Raw genomic sequence first — 14053 nt, 5'->3', positions numbered from 1 at the left:
TTTTGTTATCTTTCTCTGTACCTTTTCTAATTCTGCTATATCTTTCTTGAAATGCGCCAACAAAAACTGCACACGGTATTCAAGGTGCAACTGCACCATGCAGCCACACAAAGGCATTAACATGTTCATCTTTGTTTTCCTGATAATTCCTAGCATTCTATTTGCTTTTTAAGCTGCCGCCACACATTGAGCCGAGATCTCCAGCGTATCCTCAACAATGACACCTAGATCCTTTCCCTGGGCAGTGGCGCCCAACGCGGAACCCTGCATCACGCAGCCATAGTTCAGGTTCCGCTTTGCCCCATTCATCACTTTGCACTTGCTCACATTAAACGTCATCTGCCATTTTGATGCTCAGTCTCCCAGTCTCACAAGGTCCTCTTGTTTTCGTTTCAGTAAATCTACTGTATAATTATTAAAATCGGACTCCAAGCAAAACACCAGCAGCAGTGTCCAGAACTAGGCACCCTGGTTGCCAGCAATCCTTTTCCAAATTAATACCATTGAATCCGAGGGGGTCTCGCTTTATATAAAACAGTCTAGTTGCCCGTTGCAGAATGGAGATTTTTTGGCCAGTGCTGGTTTTAAGGTTACATCCCAAGCAGTGTAATATTTGCAGTCCGTGACTTTACCCATTGAAATCAGGTCCCATAATGCATCAGGATGAGGATGGCAGAAATCTAGGACTGGCCAAAAAAAAAAAAGTCTCCCTCCTGGAATGGGTAACTTGGCAGCTCTTCATTACAGATCCTTCAGCTTCCATGGTTTGCATAATGCCCCTCCCCCCCTTTTTTTTTATTAAATTGTTTGGCATCAATTTTTGCACATCTTGCAGGTCTGATGACATCATAGGATGAACTGCCAGCCCTAAACAGGATAGGAAAATTCCTCTGCATATATATTTTAAGTTGTACATCTTTTCTTCAGGCCTGTCAGTCACTCTGCTCCAGGAGGGAGATTTTTGAGCCAGTCCTGTATTTGCACTTCCATTCCAAAGCAGTGCAAGAGTTGTAGTTTCTCCTCTCTACCCAGCGTATTACTTGAAAATATTAAGGTGGGAGGACTTACCACATCCTATTTAAGAAGCACAATCTATCCCATTATAAATTTTAAAAAGCCCCCCCCCCCGTGCCAGGCACCCCCTGAACCCTCCCAAAATGGCAGGAGGGATGCCCAATCCCTCCTGTCATGCAGAACACCCCCATGCCATGCTCCTCCCCTGTGCCAGGCACCCTGGAGCCACTGCTTCCCCCCCACAAACACCCCCCAAAAATGGCAGGAGGGATGCCCAATCCCTCCTGCCACCGGACACCCCCACCCCAAACCTCCCCCATACCTTTTTTAAATGTTGGAAGCAGGAAGCCTGCTCTCTGGCTCCTGCTTTGGACCCACCTGTCTAAATGATGGGATTTCCCCTCCCCGGTGCATCATGTGATGCATGGGGAGAAGCCAAAAGCCCCGATTGGTTCAGACGTCCAAGGCCTCTCCCCAGGTCTGCCTGAGGTTTTTTTTCTTTTCTCAATGGCATAGATATTTTGCATGCATTGCCCTGGCGCCACTGTACCCACCCACCCCCCAACCCTTCTTAGGCACAGGTCCATTTCAACTATTCTCCGGTCACTGCACTAACCAATAAGCTATTCCTCCACACCACAGACATAGAATAAGTGGTCACATCTAAGCTTGGATCCATATCTGCAGACTTTATGCTTGTATCCTATAACAAATCTGGCATGCAACTTTTGTTGTTGTTAGGTGCCATCGACTCGTATTCGACTCCTAGCGACTTAATGAATTGCGGATCTAAAAAAGAAATCGGTTTTGTGTAGTCCAGAAAGGCCGGTGCCAACCATAAGAAGGCACGATTGTTGCTGTTCTCCAGGTCTTGCCATGTCTGGGTAGGTAGAACCGATGTTTCAGCCATCATGCTGTGGATTTCTTCAGCATGATGACTGAAAGGTCGATTGTACCCACCCAGATGTGGCGAGACCCGGACAACAGCAAGAATCCCGACGCCTAAATTGCAGACGCCCAAGTTCTTTTGAGAATCATGCCTAATGGTGCCTAAAGAACCCACCCTAAAAATTCTGGGAGTCACTCTGGACAAAAATTTATCCTTAGAAAACCAAGAAAAGCTTCTCCGTACTAAGGAAACTACGCACAATAAAAAAAATACTTCGACGACACCGCTTTCCGCCTACTGGTTCAATCTTCCATCCTCAGCATTCTTGACTACTGCAACATCATTTACCTAAACGCCACGAAGAAAACCACCAGGAGATTAAAAATAATCCAAAACACCGCCGTGCGTCTCATCTTCGGCCTAAAGAAATGGGAACATGTCACCCCCTTCTACCACCAACTACACTGGCTGCCATTCGATTCAAGAGTCCTTTTTAAATTCGCATGCTTCTGCTACAAATCGGTTAATGGTTCTACACCAACCCCCACTTTAACCTCTATCACATAAACAAGAAATCCCGTAGAACTCAATTGTTCGCCTTCCCCTCGCTAAAACTCTGTCACTATAAAAGATTCATAGACAAAACCTTCGCCTACCAAGCAGCCAAGCTCAACACATGGCTGGCCCAAATGATACTCGAGGCCCCCTCCTACTTCGACTTCAGAAAATATCTCAAAACTTACCTATTCAGCAAACAAGACCCCTAGCGGCCCCACCCGCTCACATTTCACCTGCCCCCCTTCCTCCCCCCCAGCTCTCAACCCCCTTTATAGCTTCTCTCTTCCCTATCTTCAACAACCTCCCTCCATCCTCTGTCAATTTCGGTTTTTACTTGTTACTTAATTGTTTATTTGTTTGTAAATCTGCTTGAAAACGTAGATCCTATTCTAATTGATGTAAACCGCCTAGAACTCGCCGGGTATGGCGGTATATAAAAAAATTAAATTATTATTAAAATTAAATTAAAGTCAGCTCTGCCCCTAGTCTAACGCATCTACTTTGACCTTAGGCGTTGTTAGGTGGCTTGACGTAGATACTCTTAGGATGCCTACTTTTTAAATGATATTTTAATTGGTTTTTAGCAGCGTTATCAATTATCGCACTGAGTCAAACAAGTTAGGCAGCGGGAGGGTGTCTTCCACTGCCTATCGGCGCCATTTACAGACTCTGGCCCTAACAGTCCAATTCTGTTTAGGATATGAAGAGCAGCAAAGGGGGATCTAAGCAGGGAAATTCAAAATTTTTGAAACAAATTTTACAAAAGACTCACTGAACATAAAGCTTCTTGTAAAATGCACATAAGACCACAGCAACCTGAGCTACTGCTGAAAAAGATATGAGCTAAACATGTATTTTCGAGCTCAAAGAATGGAAATGGCCATTTTACAAAAAAAAATTTTTAACATGTACATAAACAAAGCGGCACCATTCAGGGGCTCTGGAAATGCAAGTAGCAGATTTTCCGAGACCATCAAGCCCAGTATCCTGTGTCCAACAGTGGCCGACCCAGGTCCCAAGTACCTAGCAAGCAATAAAACAGACTTTATGCTGCTTATCCTAGGAATAAGCAATGGATTTCCCCCCAGGCCATCTCAATAATGGCCTATGGACTTCTCTTTTAGGAAATTATCCTTTAATCCCAGTGATTTCCAGAATCCATTTCAAATGCTCCTGCCTGGCTTTTAAGATCAGTCACGGCATCCTTCCTCTCTTAATCCCACTATCTTATAACTCCTCGAGTCCTGACTCTACCAGACCCGCCCAAAGGTATAAACTATCCTTCCCCTCTCTATACGGTATTTGCTATGCAGGCAAACTGGGAAAAATCCCTTCTCTTCAGAATCACAGGTCTTTGGAACGACCTTACTACCCCGCTGCGGAACCTGGGCTCCCTCCAATTATTCCGCAAGCAACTGAAAACCTGGCTTTTCCCTAAAATGTAATTCTATCCCCCCGTACTCTTCTCTTCTATATATAAGTTCATGTAAACCTTTTTTTTCCTTCTCTTCCTATATTTTAACTTCTTGTAAACCGTGCCGAGCTCCACATCCGTGGAGATGATGCGGTATATAAGGCGTCAGGTCAAAAACGTGCCAGGACAAAGGCGCGTGCAGACAATTGAGCGCAACGCGGAGGTGTGCGCCACAGAAAATTACTATTTTTAGGGCTCCGACGGGGGGGGGAACCCCCCCCCACTTTACTTAATATAGATTGCGCCGCATTGTGGGGGGTTTGGGGGATTGTAACCCCCTACATTTTACTGAAAACTTCACTTTTTCCCTGTTTTTAGGGAAAAAGTTAAGTTTACAGTAAAATGTGGAGGGTTACAACCCCCCAAACCCCCCACAATGCCGGCGCGATCTCTATTAAGTAAAGTGGGGGGGTTCCCCCATGCCCCCCCGTCGGAGCCCTAAAAACAGAAAGTATTTTATAATTACTTTATTATGAAATATTAAGTAAACAGAATAGTGAAAAATTATAAAATACTTTATTCAGTGCGAAACCTGGGCCTGTTTGGCTGAACACAAAGCTGATATTCTGGCTGGAATCGAAGAAAGACACACACGTAGCTCTTCGTCAACAGCTCTCAGTCTCTCTCTGTATTTGGTTTTTATAGCATACAAAAATAGACAAATATACCCTCCATCCTTTTTATTAAACCACAATAGCAGTTTTTAGCGCAGGGAGCTGCGCTGAATGCCCAGCGCTGCTCTTGACGCTCATAGGCTCCCTGCGCTAAAAACCACTATTGCGGTTTAGTAAAAGGTGACCATATTGTAAAATATAGACAGCAGATATAAATTCAGAACTGTGCATTGTAAGTGAAGGGAAGTTTTCATCTCTGGGAATTTACCCAGTTAACTATTAAGTTATTTGGGCAAATTCCTTTGAAAACTGTGGTAATACTGCCTCTACTTTGCTAAATTTAAAATAAAATCATTTTTCCTACCTTGTCTGATGATTTCTGGTTGCACTTTCTTCTTCTGACTGTGCATCCAATCTTTCTTCCCTTCTATCAGCCTGTATGTTTTCTCTCCTCCACACCTCATTCCCTCCCCCAACTTTTTCTTCCTCTCTCCCTGACCTTTCTTTCTTTTTTTCTGTTTCTCTTCTTTCCTTCTGTTTCCCTGCCTGCCCCCTTTCTTTCTTTCTCCCTGCCGTTCCCCAAGCCACTACCACTGCCGCTGCCATCGGGGAACAGGACCCACCAATGGATAACAGGCCCCAAAGCCGACGCCGACGCATGCTCTCCCTGACGTCAATTCTGCAATCGGAGAGGAAGTTCCGCCCAGCCAGGCAGCGATTGGCTGGCCCGAACTTCCTCTCCGACTGCAGAATTGACGTCGGTGAGAAGAAGACTTATCGGCTCGATAGATTAGCTCGCCAAGACAAAGTGAGTCCTGGGTGATCGACTCACTTTGCCTTGGCGAGCTACTGGCGCCCCTGCCTCGGGCCCCCTGTCAGCTCCGGGCCCCTGAATGCAGGACTGGTAGTACTGCCCTGATGGCGGCCCTGCGGCACACCAGGCAACATCTCGCGGCACACAGCGGTTGAAAAACACTGCTCTATCAAGTAACCCCTGAGCCGTCTCTTCTCCAATCTGAAGAGCCCTAGCCACTTTAGCCTTTCCTCATAAGAGAAATCATCCCATCCCTTTTATCATTTTCGTGTCCCTTCTCTGTACCTTTTCTAATTCCGCTATATCTTTTTTCAGATATGGTGACCGGACCTGCACACAGTATTCGAGGTGCAGCCATACCACAGAGCAATACAAGGGCATTATAACATTTTCATCTTTGTTATCCGACGGGTCAAGGTCTCAGGGCGCGCTCCCTCCCCCATCCCCCCACCCGACCGGTCAAGGTCTCAGGGTGCGCTCCCTCCCCCCCATCCCCCCACCTGACCCGTCAGGAACCCAGCATCACATAGCTATAGCTCGGGTTTCTCTTTCCCACACGCATCACTTTACACTTGCTCACACTAAAACGTCATCTGCCCTTTTGACACCCGGTCTCCCAGGGTCCTCTTTGCAATTTTTCCGCAGTCCTCTTGCGATTTAACAACTTTGAATAACTTTGCGTCATCCGCAAATTTAATGATCTCGCTCGTTAGTCCCACCTCCAGATCATCGATACATATGTTTAAAAGCAGCAGCCCAAGCACAGACCCCTGGGGAACCCCACTATTTACCCTTCTCTTCTCCATTCAGAACAGTGACCATTTAAACCGACTCTGTTGTCTCTTTCAACCATCATAGGACATGACTTCCTATCGCAGGACTTTCTCATTTCAACCGGTTCACCTTTATCCACATGATCGTTCACCCCTTCAAAGAAATACAGTAGATTAGTGAGGCAAGATTTTCCTCGACTAAACCCATGTTGGCTTTCTCTCATTAATCCGTGCTTACTTATATACAAGTCCCTTAAAGCCCAAGTCCAAATACGCAATTAACTGAGAGTGATGCATGACTTGGAGCACATGAAAATGCTGAAGAGAATTTTTTGAACTATACCTGTTTTACCATTCTAAAAAAAAAAATAATAATTTTAATTTTATTTTGTTTCTTGTATACCGCTATACCGTGAGGAATAAGAATAGGTCCTTTTAAGATTTGCATAAGCCACCTTTCAAATCTGCCCACAATTCACTATTAGAGATGATGGGTTTCCCTTGTAAGATCAGCAGCAAATTCTAAATACTGGACCCCAGGTAGATTCAATCGAATATATAATGCTGCCTGCAAATATAACTTCTTAAAAAGGTGCTATTTTCAACAGTAAACAGTACTATTAATGAGCCACTACACATCTGGAAACCTGTGAAAGCAGATGTTAGCTGTAAAAGTGAAATCATATCGGCTTCCAATGTACCCGCAAACCAACTTAATAAGGAAGCGAGATGGTGTTCAGGGGGCAACGCCAGGATGCATCTGCCTTGCAGTAGTACTTTAAATATGGGTCTAGAGGGAGGGAGGGAGGGACGGACGGACGGACCTTCCCCCCTCCCCTCCCCTCCCCCCGTGTTGCAGGTGCTAATGCTGAACGGGCTCCTTCGTCCACGCTGCTCTCTTATCCTTTGACCCTCCAAATTATAGCGACGAATGCTCGGGGACTGGAAGCGCGTCAGCGGGGAAGCAGCTCCGCGGAGAGCTGCACTCCGCGACTTACCCTTCAAGCCGTGCCCATAAGCCTTGGCGCCTCGGGGACACCGGCCCTCCTGCAGCCTCTCGAGCAGGCTCAGCTCCGGCAAAGGCGCCGACATCTCCTCCGCCGCCGCTACGGACCGTTAGCTCTACAAGTCAAAGGAGCCGCGCCGGGGTCGGAAGCGGAAAGCATTGCCTGGCGGCGGCAGCACCTGTCGTTTGCTCACGTCGACGAAGGCGCTTCGGCCCAAAAGAGAAAAAAAAAAGCCCGCCAACGCCTCGCGCGCATCGCAGCCTCCCCGGCCTGGCCAAAGGCTCCCCCTTCTTATACTCCCAGCATCAGGCGTGGTTTAGTTTCTGCTCCGCATCTCCCCCCCCCCCCTCCTTTTTCTTTTTATGGCTCTGCTACTGCATCGGAGCTCTTCATAGCCCTGAACTTATCCCGTGGGAGATGATGCCGCCTAGGACTAGGAAGAGCAGGGCGCGCTCCCTCCCCCCATCCCCCCACCCGACGGGTCAAAGTCTCAGGGCACGCTCCCTCCCCCCCATCCCCCCACCCTACGGGTCAAGGTTTCAGGGCGCGCTCCCTCCCCCCACCTGACGGGTCAAGGTCTCAGGGCGCGCTCCCTCCCCCCACCCTACGGGTCAAGGTCTCAGGGCGCGCTCCCTCCCCCCACCCGACGGGTCAAGGTTTCAGGGCGCGCTCCCTCCCCTCCATCCCCCCCTACCCGATGGGTCAAAGTCTCAGGGCACGCTCCCTCCCCCCCATCCCCCCACCCGATGGGTCAAGGTCTCAGGGCGCGCTCCCTCCCCCCCATCCCCCCACCCGACGGGTCAAGGTTTCAGGGCGCGCTCCCTCCCCTCCATCCCCCCCACCCGACGGGTCAAAGTCTCAGGGCACGCTCCCTCCCCCCCATCCCCCCACCCTACGGGTCAAGGTCTCAGGGCGCGCTCCCTCCCCCCACCTGACAGGTCAAGGTCTCAGGGCGCGCTCCCTCCCCCCACCCTACGGGTCAAGGTCTCAGGGTGCGCTCCCTCCCCCCACCCGACGGGTCAAGGTTTCAGGGCGCGCTCCCTCCCCTCCATCCCCCCTACCCGACGGGTCAAAGTCTCAGGGCACGCTCCCTCCCCCCCATCCCCCCACCCGATGGGTCAAGGTCTCAGGGCGCGCTCCCTCCCCCCATCCCCCCACCCTACGGGTCAAGGTCTCAGGGCGCGCTCCCTCCCCCCACCTGACGGGTCAAGGTCTCAGGGCGCGCTCCCTCCCCCCACCCTACGGGTCAAGGTCTCAGGGCGCGCTCCCTCCCCCCACCCGACGGGTCAAGGTTTCAGGGCGCGCTCCCTCCCCTTCATCCCCCCCTACCCGACGGGTCAAAGTCTCAGGGCACGCTCCCTCCCCCCCATCCCCCCACCCGATGGGTCAAGGTCTCAGGGCGCGCTCCCTCCCCCCTTCCCCCCACCCGACGGGTCAAGGTTTCAAGGCGCGCTCCCTCCCCCCATCCCCCCACCCGACGGGTCAAGGTTTCAGGGCGCGCTCCCTCCCCTCCATCCCCCCCACCCGACGGGTCAAAGTCTCAGGGCACGCTCCCCCCCCCCCATCCCCCCACCCTACGGGTCAAGGTCTCAGGGCGCGCTCCCTCCCCCCCACCTGACGGGTCAAGGTCTCAGGGCACGCTCCCTCCCCCCATCTGACGGGTCAAGGTCTCAGGGCACGCTCCCTGCCCCCCCCCACCTGACAGGTTGAGGTCTCAGGACGCGCTCCCTACCCCCATCCACCTAACCGACAGATCAAGGTCTCAGGGTGCGCTCCCTCTCCCCCATCCTCCCACCTGACGGGTCAAGGTCTCAAGGTGCGCTCCCTCCCCCCATCCCCCCACCCGACGGGTCAAGGTCTCAGGGCGCGCGTTACAGTCCTGTGGGATGAAGCGAGAGAGGCCAAAGCGGCTGGGGCTCTTCAGCTTGGAGAAGATATGGCTGAGGGGGGATATGTTAACGGTGTATAAAATGCTGAGTGGGATGGAAAGGGTAGATGTGAAACGCTTGTTTACTCTTTTCAACATGTGATGAAGCTACTAAGTAGTACATTTAAAACACACCAGAGAAAAATTTTATTCTTTCATTGTGGTAATTAAACTCTGAAATTTGTTTCTGAAGAATGTAGCGAAAGTGGTTAGCTTAGCAGGATTTAAGAAAGGGGGGGAAGGGGTTAAGACGATCCCTGCGGACCCCACGCTTTCGTCTTAAGAGCGTGCGCTTTAGACCCGCGGGATCCTCGGTTTAACGTCTCTCGCGTCGACGTTTTCTCAAGGATGGTTCATGCCGATTCCCCCCTTCCCCCCCCCCCCAAGTTTTCAAAGCTGCATGCTCTGCCATTAAGTTGCAATAGGCAACCCTACGAGCACACTGTCTCGGGCGGAAAAACCCGGCCCACCTTCGTCGCCTAACACATCTGGACCAATCTGCCACCTCCACCTCACTAAAAAAATAAAAAAAAGATGATGATGATGATAACCACCAAGTGTGAAAAACAAGGGGAACGGAAGGAGATCCCATCTATGCCCTGCACTGAACACCCTTGCATGCATTCCGCTTTCAAGGCTTTGATTTCCACAGGCTTCTTCTTCACCCAGAGAGTGGTGGACACATGGAATGCACTCCCGGAGGTTGTGGTGGGGCAGAAGACACTACAGGGATTCAAAGAAGGTTTGGATAAATTCTTGAAGGAAAAGGGGATTGAAGGATACAGATAGAAGTAAGGATAGGTTTTTTTAGGGCAGGAAACACTTGACAGGTCATGGACCTGATGGGCCGCCGTGGGTGCGGACCGCTGGGTGCGATGGACCTCTGGTCTGATCCCGGTGGAGGCAACTTCTTATGTTCTTAGGATCAAGCTTAAGGACTCTTTCAAGACTGAAGAAGCGGGTCCAGGTCCTGCTTATGGGGCCAGGGGTTTCTAAAGTTTGATGCTGGTGGGGTTTCCCCCCCCCCCATCACTAACTACCAGGAATCCTGCTCTTCCCTCTTGATCCCATTATGCTACAAATTTAGTTAAACAAAGCTCTCCAGCAGAACACAGATAAAATCTACAAACTTAAGATAGGTTGGCTTTTTAAAATTCATTTTGGATCTATATATTTGATCATAAACCCTGATTTTTTAAAATTCACTCTGCATCTACAAAGGTAAAAAAAGAGCATAATTTTACTCTTGATGGGGATAAATGATAATTACGTTAAAAAGTAGAGAATGACGCCGGGACGAATTTTCCCCCGTCCTATCCCTGTAAGCTCAGCCTTAACCGCACCTTAAAGTGGTTGAGGCTTGTGCAGATGAGGACAGAGCTTGCAGGAATGGGGCAGGAAAAGAACTGGCAAATCAAAATTGGTTACAACAGGTGTGACCAGAATTTCAGTCTGTGATTGTTTTGCAGTGAGCTCACAATTAGATGTACAGTAGGTCTTTCAGCCTCAAAAAAAACCCAAAAAACTGCTGAATGCTCCAGATTGGAGCAAAGGTGTCCCTCAACGCTGATTGTTGGCCAGTGCTCTTGAGCAGAACCAGTTTGGACACTGCCCACTCTAGCCTGACTATTTTACTCTCTGTTTTATCTGTAAAGGGTTCCAATCCTCCCTCCCCTGTTCTCCACTCACACTCCTGAGTTAGGCTGAAACACTTCTGTTACTCCCTCCCACCTCCAACCTTCAGAGAGACCCTCTCAAAAAAATATATATATACACACATCTGGATTTCACAAATTTACTGTGTCCTTCTTGCATTGACTTTTTAACGGTTCATAGACAACCCCGCGAAAGACAAAGGCGCGCGCCGACAACTGAGCACAAGACGGAGGCGCGCGCCGAAGAAAATTACAGTTTTTAGGGGATCCGACGGGGGGTTTTGTTGGGGAGCCCCCCCAGTTTACTTAATAGAGATCGCGCCGGCATTATGGGGGGTTGTAACCCTCCACATTTTACTGTAAACTTAACTTTTTCCCTAAAACCCCCCACAACACGGCGCGATCTCTATTAAGTAAAGTGGGGGGGGTTCCCCCCCACGCCCCCCCCGTCGTAGCCCTAAAAACATTAATTTTCTGCGGCGCGCACCCCCGCGCTGCGCTCAATTGTCTGGGTGCGCCATATTATGTTAACCCCAATCATAAAAAACACGAAAGACCCCCCAAACACCCCTTCTAACTACCGACCAATCGCTAGCATCCCTCTTTTCACCAAAATAGCTGAAGGGGTAGTAAATGCTGAGCTCTCCGCCTATCTGGATAAATTCAACATACTATGTGACAATCAATCGGGCTTTCGAACAGACCACAGCACTGAAACCATCTTAGCAGCCTTAATTGACCACTTGCACACCCTTTTCAGCCGGGGCTCCAGCGCCTTGATACTCCAACTCGACTTGAGCAGTGCATTCGACCTAGTAGACCACAACATTCTTCTCGAATGCCTGTCCCACATAGGCATCTCCGATCAAGTCCTCAATTGGTTTCGCGGATTCCTACAAAACAGATCCTACAGAGTACTTAAAAACGACTCTTCCTCAACTAGCTGGGTCAACTCCTGCGGGGTGCCACAAGGCTCCCCCCTATCCCCCACCCTATTCAATATCTACCTCGCCTCCCTGGGTAACCTCCTTCACAACCTCAAACTCAAATTCTTCATCTACGCAGATGACATCACAATAATCATCCCACTCTCCACTTTCTCCTCAGAACTTCTAACCTACATCACAAGCATACTCAATCAGTTAGAACTTTGGATGCTATCCTACAGATTAAAACTAAACCCGGACAAAACAAAATTCTTCCTAGCCTCCCCCAATGACAAAATCAAAGACTCCACAATCCAGGTGAAAGGTCTGGTCTTCCCCCTCGAACAAACAATAAAAATTCTGGGAGTCACTCTAGACAAACATCTATCGCTAGAAAATCACACCGATCTCACTGTCAAGAAATGCTTCTCAGTGCTCTGGAATCTGCGCACCATAAAAAAATACTTTGAAGACTCCTCTTTCCGCTTATTGGTACAATCCTCCGTGCTCAGTGTACTTGACTATTGCAATGTCATTTACCTGTGCTCCACAAAGAAAACCATGAGGAGACTAAAATTGATCCAGAACACTGCCGTCCGCCTCATATTCGGCCTGAACAAATGGGACCACATCACGCCTTTCTACCACCAACTGCACTGGCTCCCTTTCGAATCCAGAGTCATATTCAAATTCGCCTGCTTCTGCTACAAAACAGTTTTTGGCTTATTACCGAGTTACCTCAATCATCATTTCACGCTGAATCTCACCAACAAGAAATCACGTAGAACCCAGCTGTTCGCCTTCCCACCCATAAAATTATGCCACTTCAATAGATTTCTCAACAAAACCTTTGCTTACCAGGCGGCTAAGCTGAACCCTTGGCTTGCCCAAATAATACTCGAGGCCCCCTCTTACCTTAGTTTTAGAAAACTCCTCAAAACGCACCTCTTCCGTGAACAGGGATCTCAATCCCATTTGCCACCGGCTCCCCCCCCTTCCCACTCTCCCCCCCTCCACACTTGATCTCACACTCGCTAGCGCGTACCAACCCTTCCTTCGGTCTTACCACTACCCCTGCTAAATCTCAGCTATAGTTTTTTCCTCTTGCCCCCCCCTCTTCATCGCTTATAAATTTTTGTTACAATTCTGTAATTTTGTAGTTTTGACAGTTCTGTAACTTCGTTACAACTCTGTAAATTTGTAATTTTGTCAATATTTTGTAATTTGTGTAAATTTGTAATTTTGTCAATATTTTGTAATTTGTGTAAATTTGTAATTTTGTCAATATATTGTAAATCCGTGTATCACCGCGGACTGTAATTAATGAATGTGAACCGCCTAGAACTTTTTGGGTATGGCGGTATACAAGAATAAAATTATTATTATTATTATTATTATTGTCCCGGCGCACTTTTGACCTGACACCCTTTTTAACAACTCTTCCCCTCCCAATTGTAAAGAGTTGAACTGAGCTCATGAAGTGACTCCCTCAGCTGAAAGGATTTACCCAGACTAACTACTACGGCCTTGTTAGGATTAGACTTTCAAGGTAGTCCCTTATGCAATTCCTCCCTTAAATCACCCTGTTTTTGACACTGTTTAAGAGGTATAGATAGGTTGTTTACTGGTAATTTTATGAGCTGCTGGTCAATTGGAAAATAAGTCTTGTCATTATTTCTATTAAGTTTATTGTGCTGTAATGTTAATATTTTATGTAAATGCATCATCTCTTGTGCACAATTGTAGTTGTAAAAATGAATAAAGAATTAAAGTTAAAAAAAAAATCACCCTGATACATCCCATAATGGTACCGAGCACATACTGCTAGTGCCTCCAACCATCTGTAAGGGATGCTGTTCCCTAAACTATAGGAGCCAACTTTTCAAAATTATTGGGAGTGCTGAACCCAATGGAAATGACCTCCCTTGGACACAGTCAAGGAGTTTGTTCAACACTGGGCGTGCTGAAGATGGCTCCTAGGCCCTAAATGGCTGGGGGGGGGACCCCTCTGGTTACACTTAAAAGCAAACAACCTAATCCAGTGGTTTGTTTTCACTAGCCCCACTGTCATTTAAAGGTCGCGGCGATCCGCTAATTGTCCATAACCTTCTCTCCACAGCTCAGCTCTGCACTAACGACACCAATCAGGTTTACTACTGCCACCTAGCGATACAAATCAGCCATGACACCAGATGAGTTTTAGAGCCTAGGTGTTAAAAGTGTGCGTGGAAAACAAACCAGAGCACAATTTCTTAACATTGATTTTTTTTTTAAATCACTTTACTCCCGGGGTACGAAATTGGTGGCAGTCAAATTGCTATACAATTAAGATTGTCAGGTGCATAAAACGTTTGTCTTTTTGCTTGCAGAATTTCAGATTTGTTTCCATGTGTGCATGACTG

At 48.3% G+C, this 14053-nt stretch overlaps 1 protein-coding gene across 2 annotated transcripts in view; it reads right to left on the bottom strand.

Annotated features, from left to right (window-relative positions):
- The window catches only part of GLIS1 (GLIS family zinc finger 1), a 243432-nt gene extending 236039 nt beyond the window's left edge, over positions 1-7393 (bottom strand). Inside the window, exons 1-2 of one of the 2 annotated variants that reach the window (XM_033916799.1) lie at positions 7135-7393; positions 6183-6290 (exon numbers count right to left, since the gene is read on the bottom strand). In XM_033916799.1, coding sequence (XP_033772690.1) covers positions 6183-6290; positions 7135-7228 — 202 coding nt within the window. In that variant the 5' untranslated portion in view covers positions 7229-7393. The remainder of the gene's footprint in view (positions 1-6182; positions 6291-7134) is intronic. The other variant, XM_033916801.1, reaches the window with a different exon arrangement.
- Between the last annotated feature and the right edge of the window lie 6660 nt (positions 7394-14053).

Source organism: Geotrypetes seraphini, chromosome 12 (assembly GCF_902459505.1).
Source record: "Geotrypetes seraphini chromosome 12, aGeoSer1.1, whole genome shotgun sequence".
In the NCBI taxonomy this organism is placed as follows: domain Eukaryota; kingdom Metazoa; phylum Chordata; class Amphibia; order Gymnophiona; family Dermophiidae; genus Geotrypetes; species Geotrypetes seraphini.
This window is presented reverse-complemented; position numbering and strand designations above follow the sequence as displayed.